The sequence below is a fragment of the Larimichthys crocea genome, chromosome XX (genome assembly GCF_000972845.2).
Source record: "Larimichthys crocea isolate SSNF chromosome XX, L_crocea_2.0, whole genome shotgun sequence".
Lineage (NCBI taxonomy): Eukaryota > Metazoa > Chordata > Actinopteri > Sciaenidae > Larimichthys > Larimichthys crocea.
The window spans coordinates 9,940,151-9,956,676 of record NC_040030.1 but is presented as its reverse complement, the minus strand read 5'-3'; the positions used below and the strand labels follow the sequence as shown (position 1 = coordinate 9,956,676).

The 16,526-nt window shown below is 41.4% G+C and overlaps 1 protein-coding gene across 6 annotated transcripts in view; it reads left to right on the top strand.

Moving 5' to 3' along the window:
* Positions 1-16,526, top strand: part of ptpn12 (protein tyrosine phosphatase non-receptor type 12) — a 50,409-nt gene that overhangs the window by 5,252 nt on the left and 28,631 nt on the right. For all 6 annotated transcript variants that reach the window (XM_027291935.1, XM_019264068.2, XM_019264066.2 and 3 more), the window contains 7 exons: positions 11,775-11,883; positions 13,421-13,497; positions 13,630-13,725; positions 14,249-14,287; positions 14,811-14,882; positions 15,037-15,096; positions 15,366-15,508. In XM_027291935.1, coding sequence (XP_027147736.1) covers positions 11,775-11,883; positions 13,421-13,497; positions 13,630-13,725; positions 14,249-14,287; positions 14,811-14,882; positions 15,037-15,096; positions 15,366-15,508 — 596 coding nt within the window. The remainder of the gene's footprint in view (positions 1-11,774; positions 11,884-13,420; positions 13,498-13,629; positions 13,726-14,248; positions 14,288-14,810; positions 14,883-15,036; positions 15,097-15,365; positions 15,509-16,526) is intronic.

Genomic DNA, 16,526 nt, shown 5'->3' with positions numbered 1-16,526 from the left:
AGCCTGTGACCTCTGTGTTATGGGAAACCTCCTGTAACTCGTAGACCACCACGCAGAAATGTGCTTTAACAGACTTCCATCCGGCATGCCCTGCACATGCATGCAGTTTTTCAGGGTTCTCACCAGAGTCGGTGGATCTCCAAACCCCGGCAGTGTCATAGTAGTATTTATGATCTTTTTTTGAGTACTTCATTGAAATTTTTTTTTTTCATATAGAAAATGGCCATAATAGCAACAAATAATATATAAGTGCACAAAACAACAAAACATTAAATAAAGATGAGAGAAATAAAATAATAGCAACAATAATAATAATTAATAAAACAGTACAAATCTATCAATACTGACTGTTTAGAATTGACGACTTAATTTTCTGGGTCTATACCAATGACAGTATAAAGAATGGAGCATGAGTGACGTAGGTTTCCAAAGCATTTTTTTTTTTAAGCCGAAAACATGGCGCTGGCCGCCACCGTGTTGGATGTACTGCTTCTTCCACGTCCTGGATAATCTTAAGACGAACGTTATCGCCGGCCCCGAGACAGGCCGAATGATGCCTGAGTGCTCGAATAAGCCATCTGTAACGACACTTACCTGTGAATCAAACAGCAGCACACTGTTAATTATGAACTCCCTTTTTTTGAACCAGGCTGTGAACATTTATTTATTTCTGCTGTGAAGTTGGACTTGGATTTTTAATACAGGCACTCAGTTCTGCAGCCTGTCTCAAGCGGCCGCTCGAGGAATTGCAGTTCTTAGCACATTGGCTTCATTTCCCAGAGGTTGCTGCTTGGCATATACCTAAGATGCATAAGTTTCGCTTGCAGGGGAACATTCTTACCTACTGTATGGGAAAGGGCTCGCATTGTACAGTTTCCTTTTCCTCCAAACATTTACAAATCTTCATGTATACCATATCCAATATCTACTTTGCATGCCTTTAATCTGTCTTTGGATATTTAGGAACTTTAACTTGTTGTCGAGCACGGAGCCAAGAGCAACACATTGCAATTTTGGCTTTTTTTTTTAATATACCCGGTGCCCCCGTGTGGTACACGAACAGATGTCTGGAAATTGTGGGGCATGTATGAAAGAGGATTCTTTTTTTATGGAGGTGTTAAAAAATCATTTCACAGGTTCAGCTACAAAATGGTTCAAGTTGGAAGATGTGAAAGGAGCCCGATGTAGAGTTGAGAGAAACCACACTGCCGGAAACTAAAAGAAAAAACGTGTGATCCGTCCACCCTGCGGTGTGTTACCTGTGTCATCTCACCAGCACATGCTTGTTTCTCTACATGCTTTGGGAACACCGGGCTCAGCATTGTAGTCTAGACAGGATTTAAGCATAGGAGATCAGCCCCTGTATGAATGTGTGTGTGTGTGTGTGTATGTGTGTGCCCCACCTTTGCACATCAAAGAAGGCGAAAAAGTGCAAACACACACTCTTCTCTAAACATGTGTCCTGTCGAGCAGACATAAAACACTCAGAGGGGAGGCAAGAAAATGAGATGCGACAATGCCTAACGTGCTTGCGTGTGTGTGTGTGTGTTTATGTGTGTGTTCTTTTGGGGGTTTGTGTATGTGTGCAGTAACAATTTCCACTCTCACCAGGGGGCTTCCCCTTCTTCTTCTTCTTCGTTTTAGAGTTTCGTGTGGATGTTAAGTGCCACATCCGAGCCTGCAGCACATGATCTGGAAGCCTTTATGTTACACGCAAACGCCTCACTGGTCAGGGATGCATGGACCACACTTGTGTGTAACAGCATCATGGTACACTAGTGCCAACACATTGTATGTTTTTTAAGAGAAGTTTGGACTTGAGTTGTCCTAGATTAAGAAAGTTGAAGTGTTAAAGGTCCAGTGTGTCAGATTTAGGGGGCTCTATTTACAGAATACATCAGTAATAATGAATATAATATACATATGGTTTTTGTTACCATAGACTGAGCCATATATATCTCCAGATACTGCTGGTCCTCTTCCACAGAGTCTGCCATCTTTCATGTTTGTACAGTAGCCCAGAGCAGACAAACTAAACACCAGGTCTGGACCTTCGCGCTGGAAAGGAACTACATCGTTAAATACCACTAAATTGCACTAGTCTATTTAAGACTGACCCTGAGTGTATGAACATGATTTATTTTGGAAAAAGGTAAAAGACGAGGTGACAAGACCAGTTGAGCGCTGATGTTTTTTTCATGAAATCTTGCACCACCATCAGTGTCTAAAAAAAAAAAAATTGCTTGAGGCTCTCTGAGAAGCTAAACCAAGATCATTTATTGGGCAAGTTTTAAAGTCTAGGTGTTCCAAGAAAGTTATGCATTTATTCATCTGAGCATCAACAGAGGGGAGTGAGTCTTAAAGTTTGTCTTGTTGCGCTCTCACTGGACAAAACCGCCAACGTAAACTGCTCGTTTTTTCAGTCACATACTGGGAGCTTGTGCTCGTGTTCATAGCGTGTTTGTTGTTCTGTTTTCAATCAAAGCGGTGCAAATTCCACATAAAGTTTCTATCAGCTTTGTTGACTTTAGCAGTAAAGTATTGGACTAATAAAGTAATATACTATTAGGGCTCATAGCTGTCGTCTTCTCTGCCATCTTCTATCGCTGGCTTCAAAAAAAATTGAGAAGCCTGGTGTGTGTTTGTGCGGCTGTGTGCTTTTATTAGCTTGTTTGTGTGTGTGGGTGCAGAGGGGTTCGCTGCAGGGGTCGGCTGCTGTTTTTGCGAGTGTGTGTGTGTGTATGTGTGTGTGTGTGTGGCAACCCGTGTAAGCCCACCTCATGTTACTGTAATAAGACTTCCCAATTTCTTTCTGTGTCACAAGCCTCCTTCTTTCTCACCCGCCCTCTCCCACAGCTTAACCCAGAAACCAGCCTCCTGCCCCTAAGCTGGGTGTTTCTGAGAAGAGACGCAACACAATATTTCCGCTCTGAAGCTGGTGTGTATGTGCACAAGAGGCCTGGCGTGATGAAAGCTCGCTGACACACCAACTGAGGCCGAGTATCTTTTATTGATCAAGATAAGGAGACCACGCAGTCCAAACACTCAGGAAATTATGCAGTTTTGCCCCTCTTTGTGTGTAATGTGTGACTTAGGTGAAAGGAAATAGCTTCATGGAGGAGTCATCTTGTCTACAACAGCTCACACACACATCACACATGCATTAACGTACATATACACACACCTGTTAGCAGCATCCTCCCCGCTGAAGTGTCCTTAACAGGGTGGACAGGGTGCTCTTAGGTACCAGCGGTGTATTTAATTATTAAATCGGTAAACAAACACAAACATGTCCAGATTATGGGTGGAGTAAGAGATGAATATCTGAGCTGGGAAGTGATTAATGCACATACACACTACACTAGTAAGGACACACTATACACACAATGAGCTCCTGTCCCAGATGATTGGGATTATATGTGGTTTGTCCACATCTGCTTCCTGCTGCAGGCCTCAATCCAGAGCAGGAAATTACCACCAGGCAAATACCGGTAAAAGTTAACTCTGTTTGCTCAGTATGGCAGCGAAGTCAACAATTTTAAACTGAAATCCAAACATGTCAAGCCTCTCAGGTCGCATGTTCGGGGCTCCAGAAATACACCCGGCTCTCAGTGCTTTCCCTAACGATGATGACGTCCGTGTATTTTTGGACTTCCGTGGTGAGTTTTTCTGGAGGGTGTAAATGGTTTCAAGCAAATGATGGTGAAGAGACAGAGAGAAAGAGAAAGAGAGAGGGGAGGTCATGCTGTGATAATTGTCATTCTGATCTTCACAGGGAAAGTCACATGGTAGTCAGCTGCAGAATAGCACTACTGGGGACATTAAAACCCTGAATGACTGATAGATGTGTGTTTTTGTGTCTTCCTTTTATTCAGGCACTTTTTGTTAGACGCTTTTCTTTCTCTGACTTCCCAGTTTCGAGTACTGGACACTGTAATGTAGCTTACGTTGTGTAGTGTCTCCGTTATTACTACGTCACGGTGTCTTTTACATCATACAAAAGATAACGCCCTCAGAAAAAGTTTTTAATAGAATCAGCTGGGGGTGCGTCTATTTGTGCTGAGCGTAACCGCTGTGAAGCAATCCGAAAATAACTTTATTTTACTGGCTTTATTGATGCTCCCTCACTCTCATTCACTGTCTGAGTCACCTGAGCAATGCTTGCTCTTTCTCTCCCCAACCAACAGACACAAACCAAATCAAACTTCTTCGTGCCACTAGTTTGGGGTGTAAATTGCGAGCCAGACAGAGATGTAGAAGCTGGGTAATTGAAATAAACTAAGCCAGAACACAACAGGTGGAGTATCAGTGTAGTCCATGAATCCACCTGGACAGTCTCGGTTTGAGTAATGTGACTTCAGTTGCTCAGTTTCCCGCGAATGTGTCTGATTGATCGCCGCAGCGTCAGTCGATTGGGCTGTGTTTTTCCAAACATCGGATCCTGCTCTTTTTTGTGTTTTTTTTTGTTTTGTTTCCAGCCCACACTAACTCAACCAAAACACGCACTACTACACCCATTCAAATGAATGTAAAAACCTGCATTTCGCCGCATTGCCGGATCCTGTCTGAATGTAGAAGGCTCATGCTTCTTGTATGTCATGATTTATTTACTTTTCATTGCACAACCAAGTTCAACTTTGGAGCATTTAGGCTTTTTCAAATTTCCACTGTTTATAAAAACATGCTTAAAAAACAGGTGGAGGAAGCACGGTCATTGTCACAGATAACTTTACTCAGCGTGAGCCCGAAGACGGTATTCTGGTTATCGTCTAAGTTTTTCCACATCTACTCTCCCCAGCTACGTCTTTCCTCCTCCGTTTTTTTTATTTTCTCTGTCCACTTTGTTTTGTCTTCCCTAAAGACACAAACACACCGACTCATCATTCAAAGGAAGCCCTTATGAGTAACTTTTCCTGTGTCCGTCTTTCTGAGGTCACAGTTAGGACTGTGCGGGTGTGTGCGCTGAACATGTCAGGCTGAGATTTTAGGTGACAAAGGAAGTGAGAGCCCAAAACTGAGGGTGGCGGTTTCAAGCGGCCAGGTGTTTCCTGGGGTCTGTGTGACCCAACCGCATGCATGTGCAGCCACAACAGGTTAGAAGTTGATGCACACACTCAGTGTTTACGCATTTCTTCTGCGTTAATGAGTAACTAGTTGGCTGTTTTTAGGATTACAGTCTTTTTTTTAAGGATGATTTTGAAACTATCTTTTGGGGATTCCTATTTTTAGAATTACGTTCTGCTTTTAGTTTCATCATAATTCACACGTTGTGCTGCTGCGTTTGTGAGTTGCGTAACCGATTTATTCTGTCAGATGGTTTAGGAATTGAAAATGAAAGAGTGACAGACAGAAAGAGAAAGAGAGAGAAGGGAAGCCTGATGGCTAATTACAGGAAAGCACATTCTGCTTTGTGCCAGTGAATAACCGGCTGTTACACCCCTATATGTGTGTGTGTACGTGTGTGTTCAGTGCTTCACTGACCTACTATTGGCCAGTAGCCGTAAAGTGTAAACGTCTGCACAATGCATGAGTGTGTGCATGTGTGTGTACACGCTGGCAACTGATGCTAATTGTCTGACATGATCTTTGTCGAGATCTTTAGCTAATGAGGAGGGGACACACACACACACACACACACACACACACACACACACACAGTACCCTGACTCATACTAGTGGTCAGGGTGGGGTTTCATATTATTTCCTTAGTGATTGAGCTTGATTAGTTAGTTTAGTTAAACTAACAGTGGACACCTGACTTTTTTTTCTTCTTTGTCAACACACCACTTATTGGCTCTCTTGCTGAGAGTAATGTCTGTTCAGTAAATTTAAAACTACATCCAGCTTAGCTTAATATAAAGACTGGAGAGAAAAGAGAGATGCACTGAGCTTGACTTTCTGCTCGGGGTGGCCTCAGTGTGTCATCGAGCCAACCTTTAGGACCGCCCCAAAAAATCCTGGACTAACACATTTCAGCAATATATCGTTCTTCGAGTCTTTTCACATGTTTTCAGCAACGATTTTAATATTATTTAATGTGTTTTAGAAGAAATCTCAGAATTGTCTTTACACAGACTCTAAGCGACCTCAAGAGAGTCGGGCATCAATCTTCTCATCTCACTCTTTTCCCCAAATGTCAAATTATTTCTTTAATGTGCTCAAAACATTCAGTGCAGTCTCATTTTTCTGTGAAACCAAACATGACTCTGCACTTTTTTTTTTTTTTTGCTGATTTGGGACACTAATGCGAGAAAGAGAGGCAGCGAGGACGTCAATCAGACTTATTGAATCGACCGAGAGTCGAGAAGCAGAGCGGCACGCTCATCCAGACCCTTTTAGTCTCTGTGCTGTAGCAGCGCATCTTCCCCCCCCCCCGCATGCCCACAGAGCTGTGAGATGGATTTCTCTGAGAGCATTGTAAGGGGTGACCTATTTTAGCTTGCGCGCGTGTGTGTGTGTGTGTTTGCATGGAAGGTGACCGTCACTGGTGCTCGACACCCCCACTTCCTGGCCACACACACACACACAGAAAAACCTTTTTTTTCCCACCACTTCTGCAGGAAGAGCATATTTTCTGCCAATCAGTGCTTACTGCTGAGATCAAGACGTGTTTCTTGTTATGTGTGTGTGTGTGTGTGTGTGTGTGTGCGTGTGTGTGTGTGAATTATTCAGTGTGCCAGGGAAGTATAGCGATGCTGACTTATTCAGCCAGGAGACAGAAAGTAGGTTAGACCCACTAACAAATACATCTGTCTTGTTTTTACCTCTCTCTATCTACATCTACCTCTCACTCTTCTTCTACATTCCCTCTCTCTGCCCAGTAACTGCCCTGGCATCCTTGAGTCATTTTAGGCCAGGTCAAGTCATTGTAAAGAAATGTGTCTGAGATCACACATGACTTGGTCACACCCTGAAGGGGGTCTGTGAAGTCGGCACCAAGCTTTTTGGGGGGTGGGCAACGCCCTGTGGAGCCTTCACAGGAAACTGGCCAACTCAGTCATGCTGTTTCACTCCCCTCCACTGATAGGAAGCAAGAAACAGGGAATAGAAAGGTGGAAATAGAGTGTGGAAGGACAAGAAACATTTTTAGGGGAACTCGTGCTCGTATTTCTGAGGCCAAAAGAGAGATAAAAGCATTTGTGGAGCATCAAAATCCAGTGTAATTCAATAAAACCCAGCGTGGGTACACGACCCCGGTCGACTGAGCACAGAGCACGAAAGTACTGCGCCTCAGTCTGTCGGAGAGGTTTAAAATAGTTGAACTTTTATAACACAAGTGCAAGTGAACATCATTTATTAACCGATGTCCATCCGCTCTTTTCGAATTTGAGTAATCTGCTTCACACAATATGCACATACGACCACAATAGTGCTGCGTAGGTGGTTTCAGTGCATTCTTATCTTAAAAAGTGTGAAAACCATAAAAACCCTTATGGAGTTTTCTAATGTTTCACTTCCCTTTCCTGTGCAGAGAAGTGTTTCCTGTGATGTCTTGTACCTGTGCGTTTTACATAGCAACTGCACTTCTTAACATGAGTTGTTTTAAACAAACCTTCTCTGTAAAGTCAGCGGAGCTGAATGTGAAGCAGAAGTGCGTAACTTTAGGTGGTTTCTTTTTCAGTGAGTAAGTGAAATATATTTGGTTTCCAACTGCTGGATGGACAAAAAATATTCAAAGATGGGCTCTGGAAAATGGTGATAAGCACTTAAGCAGCAATTAATTAATAAGATGAAGAGCAGATTCAGGGTTGCGACGATTAACCATTGTTTAAAAACGTTTTTTTGTGACCATCGAGGCTAATCGACAGCAACAAAGCAGGAAACAGAGCATCTCATGGCTCACGGAAACAACCTCCCACCACTGTAATCTTCTCGAGGGCATCACACCTTCATAAGAGATGTTCTCAGTTCCTTTCATTTATTTTTCCATAAACAAACAAACAAACAAAATGCTCATCTGATTTTATGCATTGTGAAATAAATAAATTATATCAGTGAAACCGGGAATTTTTCTCAGACTATAACTGACCATCAGAATCAAAATGATTACATCCCGACAGCAGATTAATCCCTGATTTAAAAAAAATAGTCAGTATATAGTTAGTTGCAGGCTTATTTAAACTATTTTCATTAATCGTTAAAATCATAATTCAAGCAGAAATGTAAAACATTCAGCTCAAACATGAGGATTTGCCATATTTCTCCGTGATATATAAAATATCATTTGTTTGTCAAACAACACCTGCAATTATGAAAAAATCAAGCTGCGACAGGAATTTTTCAAGGGCTAAAACAGTTATATCCATTATAATATATTTTTGATTCCTTTTTGTTTATTAATTTTGTCTCTAAAATTTCCCAGAACCTCAGGTGACATATTTAAATAGTTAGTTTTATCCCATTAAAGTCCAAAGTCAGAAATATTTAGTTTTATTATCACATATGATGAAGAAAAGCATCAGATGTTGGCAATTTAGCTTGAAAACATAAAATAAAGACATAAACAAAAGATTTATGATGAGATTACTAATAGTAGATTTCTATCAGCTAATTGAATAATTGGCTCCCTGTCATAAACTATATTAATAGAATATTAATTAGGCATTTTAACTGATAATGACAACAATCATCAATGTCGAGGCCTACAGGAATGCTCAGATCGATTTATGGGAATGAGGAAGAGAGAGACGTGTCCGTTTGCCTCCTCACTCGTCCACCCGCTCCACCACTTGTCATCATTTTCAGAGAAATCGACCTCCAACTGTTGTGCCACAAATAAGACTTGAATCAAAGGAGCACACTCGAGTGATGATGGAAATAAGCATGTTTGCTCTTCTTTGCCCTCTTTCTCTGCACTCCTCCTCCTCCTCCCTCCATTGAGGACAGAAGCTAGTGCGAAGCGACAGAGTGTGTAAAAGCAGCGTGTGAATGAACGACAGAAACGAGGAATAAAGGGAACCCATTAGCTTAGTTACCAAGAGCCTCTTAAAAGCTTTGGCTCTCCCTCTTTCCTGAACTCCCCTTTTCTCTCGCTTCTCTTTCCTCTCTGTTCACCTCCCCTTTGCGTTTTTTTTCTCCTCCTCTTTCTACAAATCACTTATTTTCTCCCCCCTTTATCTAAAACACCCACATCTCATCTCTCCTACACGTATTTCCTCTCTTTTCTCTCCCCCGTGTTGTTTAATAGAGGTACAGCAGCAGGGCTCGGCTTTCTTTTCGCATCCTCCGGGCTTACCCATTATTTGTGAGAGTGCGCACGTATGCTTGCGTGTGTGTTCTTATGCGTGTGTGTGTGTGTGTGTGTGTGTGTGTGTGTGTGTGTGTGTGTGCATTTTATGTAACAGAGGAAGTGAGAGTAATTAGAGACAGGGTCTGTCTGCAGGACAATGGAAAGTAAAGAGAAAAAGGGTGAGAGAGACAGTAGCCGGGTGTCCATCCAAGTTTTTTTTTCTTATTTTCAGTGATGTATCAAGTTATAAAAGCTCAAATTTGCATCTAGCAAGTGTTAATACATGTGCATGGTGTATTTGTTATTATCAATAATCAGTTATCGGCCTGATGAGTGGTTCAATTTGACTATAAATGGTAGTTCAAGAGCCTTTTATGGGCGTTTTAAACAGCTGTCTGTAAACCATCCGTTCACCACAGAATGTGCCAATCTCTTAACCTCATTCAGGTTGATGGAAAAAAAAAAAAACATGCCCCTAATCCGCATTTAATTATTCAGCACTTAAAGTGGAATGCTTAAGACGTTTGCATACGGCTCACTTTGATGAAAATTGTTTAAAAAATAGTATGCCAGCGGAGCATCCGTACTTTACTACAACCACAGGGTTACACTGATGCGTTTATTGAACATTTGTAATACATTTTTAGAGGCATTCACTCCTAATCATACAAGTTGTACCCTTGTAAAAACATCAGGTCTTCTCCTAACCGGCAGCTGACATCGTTCATCTTGCATAAATTAAAACAAATCATTGATTAGGTGCTACACGGTGTCAGAAAGCATAGCCTTTAATGGGACTAGTACATCTCCAGTTTTGCTGTAAATGAAGTGAAATGGGCTACAAAGGGAACTTATCATCATTACAGTGTTAGCGGGCATGATTGTGTGCATGTTTGTCTCCACATAATGTGTTTTGTGGGTTGGGGGTTGGGGGGGATCACAAACCATCACAAATCACTACTGCCTGCCTTCTCTGCTCATCGTGTGTCTAATTGTGTGTATTTGTGTTTGTGTGTCTTCCCGGGCTCTGGCCCAGCACAGAAGCAGACCTCTGTTGGAAATGTAATTCACATGAGGCCGGAGGAGCTCTAATGCTATTACCACACACACACACACACACATAAATGAACGCACACAAGCACAGCTGTGTTGCCGCCCACAGTCTCTGCCTGTACCTCCTTTTTTCTCCCTTGTTTCCTCTCCCTCGGTTTTTCTCTGTCGTTGTGGTTTGCGAAGATGAGTGATGCAAAATGAAAGGTGAAAAACTCATTATGTCTGCAGGGTGTCTCTAGTCTAAACAGTTTATATGGTAGTGTATTCAGTGAGCACAGCACATCAGTTTATTAAACTACCTAAGGCCTGCATCAAGAAGGCAACTTAAAGTTGTAGGAAAAGTCTCTGCAGCCGCACGGGAGTGATGTTATGACAAATGTAAAACAGAAACAGGCACAGGAAGAAAAGTCTGGAGGTTTGAGAGTAAATCTGGATGTACAGTGTGTGTCCCTGTCACAGTAACACAAGGAAAGCCTGCAGTCAGTGCCAGAGAGAAGAGGTAGGACCATTTTTCACACGAGGCTCCAGCAGCCCGAACGCCCACGCTGACTTTCTCAGAGTCAGAGAGAGAGAAAAAGAGAGAGAGGAGGGGGACACTGAGAGTCAGAGTGGAGTGATGTCTAATTTCCTCACTGTCTCAGAAAAAGAGAGGAAAAGTGATTGAACCAATGGAGAGAATCAAGTAAGAAAAAGGCCCTTGAGAGCGATATCATGTGAGCGCTATCAGAGTCGAGCAGCAGGAGTTTTTTTTATGGTACAAACGTCTCGCTGTTCTTTTGAAGTTTCTTCAAAAGTTTCGCTGTGACACTTGAGGCCACGGTGAAGTCGTGAATGAAGAAATTACATGATGAAATTCACTAGAAGTCTCAAAAAGAAAAAAAAAAGTCCCCCAATTTGTAGCTGAGCTCCCACTCAGACCACTCAGTGTCTCAGTATCTTTAAGAGGAACAAGAGGGAGGGGGACCTCCCAGTGTCGCGTGGATAGTATTTGATGACCCAAACATTTCCAGCACTCCTGTGATCATTTGCTGTAGCCAAAGCCCTTTTTCTTCTTCTAAAAGATGCTTGTGTGAAGTGGAGATGAAGCTGTAGATTTCCATCAAATGATATAAACTCAAGCGAGTGCATTAGAAATCTGAAGATTTAATACTTGGAGGAAACCTCACCTGAATTGCCTCTGAAGAAATACTTTTCTGGGCCAGTTAGCTGAGCTTTAGCCTGCTGTCAAACATGAAGGACGTTGTAATTATTCTCTTCTCATTAACTAAATGTGTCTTCATCAGTGTCAGCGCTATTAAATTTGGCCACACATCATGTAAAGTCACGCAAAGAGGAACAGCATGTGATGACAGTGCTGTGGTATTTTGTTGCGGTGTGAACGTTGAAGGCTCTTTTTCCTATGTGCTCCCATCATAAGTGTAACCTATGTCGCTTTTCCAGTGTGTATAAGTCCATTTATACTTACGAACATTTCTCTTGTTGTTTATTCCAGAGGTTACGACGGTTATCAACTAAATACCGGACAGAGAAGATCTACCCTACCAATGTGGGAGAGAGGGAGGAGAATGTCAAGAAGAACAGATATAAAGATATACTGCCATGTAAGTCCAAACACACCAACATATGCATCTTCCCTCACAGCAGACATTTTGACCTATCAAACACATCAAAAAGTGGCTGCATTTCATTTTGATGCGCAAGCTTTGTTTGTAAATGTAATTAGACCTGGGGGATGTAGTATCCATTTCTACGCTGATGACGGTGTACTTTATGTCAGATGTTCCACATTAAACCAGGCTCCTACTGGACTGGCAATTTACATTTGGGGCCAGAGCTCTAATTTATTTCAAACTTCAAACCCAAACAAAAGTATTTACTAAGTTGCAAGTTTATTAGATCTTCCCTGACAAAATTAATAAGATCTAATGCAATAAATCACATGTTTATGATTCAGCTGTTTTAGAGAGGTGTCGATTTAACTTAATGCTGATTTGAAAGGCACTAAAAGGTATTTGTAATATGTTATGTATTATTTGAATAGCATGGAGACAATGAAGCTAAAAATAGTGTCAACAACAAACTTTATATTCTAACCTTCATGATAGTAAGTTTTATTGCAGGACCGTTATCTTTTTAAAAAATGGCAACACTGGCTGTTTATATTGGTCACTAGAACTCACTCTTAAGTCTTAACTAAACTAAAAAACAAGTGTCTGTACTTTCCTCTTAACTAATGGGGCATGCAACAGAACTGTTGGGTTGAACAACATCACTGCATGCCGCGATAGTGATAACGAATGCTTGAAATACCATCATGGCTGAGTGTATCAGCCAGCGTAGCTCTCGGGCGTCTTGTTTCACTCCTGCCTCCCCGTTACTATCTTATTTATCTTGTGTCATCTACCTTGCTGTGTACTAAAACGATAACAGACCAGACAAACATCTAAATTTGGATATGCAACAAATGTTCTGAAGCAACCACTTAGCTCTTAGTAGATATTTGCTTGCATGCCCGCAGCTGATTCGCAGTGATAACCTTTCCGTTAAGAACTTTTGCTCGACTGAGTTTCATAAGTATTTTTTAATGCAAACACAATGCCTCAGAAAATAATCTGCTTGTGTCCTGCATGACGGCAGCATTAAAACTTGTATGGCATGTACGCACATACGTTGAGTGTGGTTTAATCGCTCATGTAATGGTTTCTGTCTCACGTACACACTGAGCTCTTGCTGTACTTAATGACTTCAGGGGGAAGCTTCCATGACCCAACATCTGTTCTACTTTTATACCTTTATCCTCTCCCCCCTCCTCTCTCCATCCAATCATTCATTCATTAAGGCTTTTAGTGAATGAGCTGCTGATAAGGCAAAGGAAGAACCGGCTCATCCGTAACAGATGTGTACTCGCACATACACACACTTAGGAATGAGGGTATTGCTGTGTGTCCATTAACCTCTTTACATCTCATCTCTCTCTAGTTTGTACTCGTTTGCCCTCTCTTTGTCTTTCACTATATCCTATTCTATCAGATTTTTCCATCTTTTAATCCCCTATTTTCTCTTTCTCTTCCTCTGTTTTCACAATCTAGTAGAAAGACGCTTTAAGTAAATATTTATCTCTTTGTCTTTTCTCCGCAGTTGACCACAGCAGGGTGAAGCTGACGTTACAAACAACCAATCAGGACACAGATTATGTCAATGCTAACTTTATCAAGGTACGGTCTTGTTTGTTTTACACTGTGATTAAATTATAATGTTAGTAAAATGTCCTTTTAAAGTCCTATATACATATATATACTATATACTAAAATTGCTCTGTCTCTCTTTCTCTGCATCTCTCCTGACAGGGTATGGATGGCCCAGAAGCCTATATCGCAACTCAGGGCCCACTGCCGAACACTGTCATCGACTTCTGGAGGATGAACTGGGAGTACAACATAGCTGTGAGTGGCAAACTTGTAGTCCATTTGTATTGGCTGGAAAGAAACCCGAAAGCTGTTACTTTATGCATTTATTTATGCATAATTACTTTAATTATTACACCCACTTTTTGGTTTCACAAAAGTGGGTGTAATAATTAAAGTAATTAAAAAATATATATTTAACATGGTTGTCAGGAATTAAGAGGCAGATGGAGAGTGCTTATGCTTGAACCAGATGGACAGATATGAAGGGGGAGGGAGAAGCGGGAGCTGTGATTAGGTTTAACTAGCACTGAGATTGCAGCTTTGAATATTACTCCCACAGAATCAAAGAGAATGAGGCGAGGTATCGATGTAAGAACGAAACAAATGATCAAAAAGAGGTTTTTCCGTGTGCTGCAGAGCGCTCCGATGAGTCTCTGGACCTATTTTGGCAATGAAAGCGTAACGTAAATAGGGCATATAGGAATGAATATATTTGATAATGCTGTGTGAGGCTGAGAGTAAATATTGATTGTAATCCTTCCTGTTTGTGTCTCTACAGGTTATTGTGATGGCTTGTCGAGAGTTTGAGATGGGAAGGGTAAGGCTGTGATATTTAATCTCCTCGCGTATGTATAACACATCTGTTATAGTATGCTTCTCAACGTGTTTGTCGGTTTGAATATATAAAAACGTAACTTATTCAGTGAAGTATGAAAGTGGAAATAAAATGATTACTTAGTCTGGCATATAAAGTGATGAATTCAGAAGATTTCCGAACTTTGGTGGAGGAATTTCTGGTATTTCATGTATTTTTATAGCCTGTCTAAGTGTGCTTGCATATTTGTTTTTGTGAAAACACTTGAGAGGTCGGTAAAGGCGGTTACCAAAACCTTGAGTCGGTTAAAACTGAAGTCATAATTAAGTGTGACTTTGCTCATGTAGGTATATAAAGTATCATCTATTTTTCCCCTTTGTGTAAATGTCATTGTCGATGTTCCACATGTCACGTTAATTGCTTATTTCAAGCCAGATAGTGTGTCTGTGTGCGCGCACAGGAAGCTGTGGTATTTGTCTGGTATTTTGTTCTCAGCCAAAGCTAACTCCTGTTCTTCTCTGTTTAGAAAAAGTGTGAGCGGTATTTCCCGCTGCTCGAGGAGGAGCCCATGAGTTTTGGCCCTTTCAGAATCTCCTGTGTAAGTAGACAAATCTCTAATATCACAGCTGTGTGTGTGTGTGTGTGTGTGTGTGTGTTGTTTTTTTATGGACCCCTGCATTTCTCACATTTTGTTCTAATGACCGTCTTAGTCAAGGATTGTGTAAATGTTCTCCCTGCTTCTTGTTTTCTAGGAATCAGAGCAGGCCAGAACAGACTACTTTATCAGAACTTTGATGGTGGAGTATGAGAATGTAAGTTCTCCGACTTATTTCATACATAAAAGCAGATTTCTCTTCTTTATTAACATTGCAATATTATTTGACGGTATTTTTCTGATTGTGATAGATCACAGACACATGTACGCAAAATCACACAATCAAATTCACATCCCAGGCAATGACATAACTGATAAATGTGTCCATATCATCTCAAAATTCAAGCTTCTAATAATAAATAAAATATCGCCCACACATTCGACCTCCACCCTTTTAAAGATATCCCTCCGTATGTCTCACTGCAGGAAACACGCAGGATAACACAGTTCCATTATATGAACTGGCCCGATCACGACGTCCCCTCATCGTTCGACTCCATACTGGATATGATCGGACTCATGAGAGAATACCAAGAGCACGATGATGTCCCTATATGTGTGCACTGCAGGTAGGAGACGCCAACGCCGATCCGGCCGTGTATGCACGTACTGTAGCGAAGGCAGCATTTTACAAAAAAAGGCTGTACATGAGAAGCTCGAGTCGTGAAATGGATTTCTTGAATCAGATTTTTCTGCCGTCAAACTGAATGATTCATGGGAGTGCCAGTGGTTTCTCTGCGAGGAGGCAGTAGGAATGTGCAACAGGTGGCCAGCCATGGGTTTGTGTGTTTTGAAATCAGGTTTCAACACAGCAGAGAAATGTTGCAGTAATAGCTAAACCAGACGTACAAATACACATCTACTCCTGGCAAAAGCCAGTTTTTAATCTTATCTTGACTAAGCTTGACCACAGGGATCCAGAATGGCTGCAATCTGACAATAACTGGCTAAAACAGAGCAGCTAAGACCTTCTGTCATCATAGGGCAGTCATCATATAACAAATGTTATTTCAGCTATAGTGATTAGTTAAGTTATTTGTGTCAGAGATGACTGCGCTGTTTCCTCCAATAAAGACCTTTTTAAATGATGAAGTACTTAACATGAAAACAAGCAACACACTGATTCATGAGTCTATAGGTTCAGGTCCTCTGCTGCACATGTGTATACACACACACACACACACACTGTCTCCATGTGTGTATAATCAGGTATAATGAGCAGCCTGAGGACATTTCCTGTTACACAGCGGGACTTAAAGCTGCATCTCTGATGTCTTGTGTGGGTTGATGTGTGCTGTACTTGTGTGTATGTGTGTATGTGTGTGTGTGTGTGTGTGTGGAGAAACTGTGCTTGTTAGAGTAGCAAAGGGATAAAGTTTTATGATTTGATGCATCAGGCGTGATGCCACATAATCTCGGCGTTTGTGTAACTCCTGTCTCCATCCTGTCTGGGCAAGGCGTTGTTGCATGCATACAAACACACGCGAGAGTTTGTCCTCTTAAAGAATATAAATCCAGAGCTGATATTTGTTTAATATCTATATTTGAGTGCCTCTGTTGAATCTAATTTGTGTGACTATGACTGTA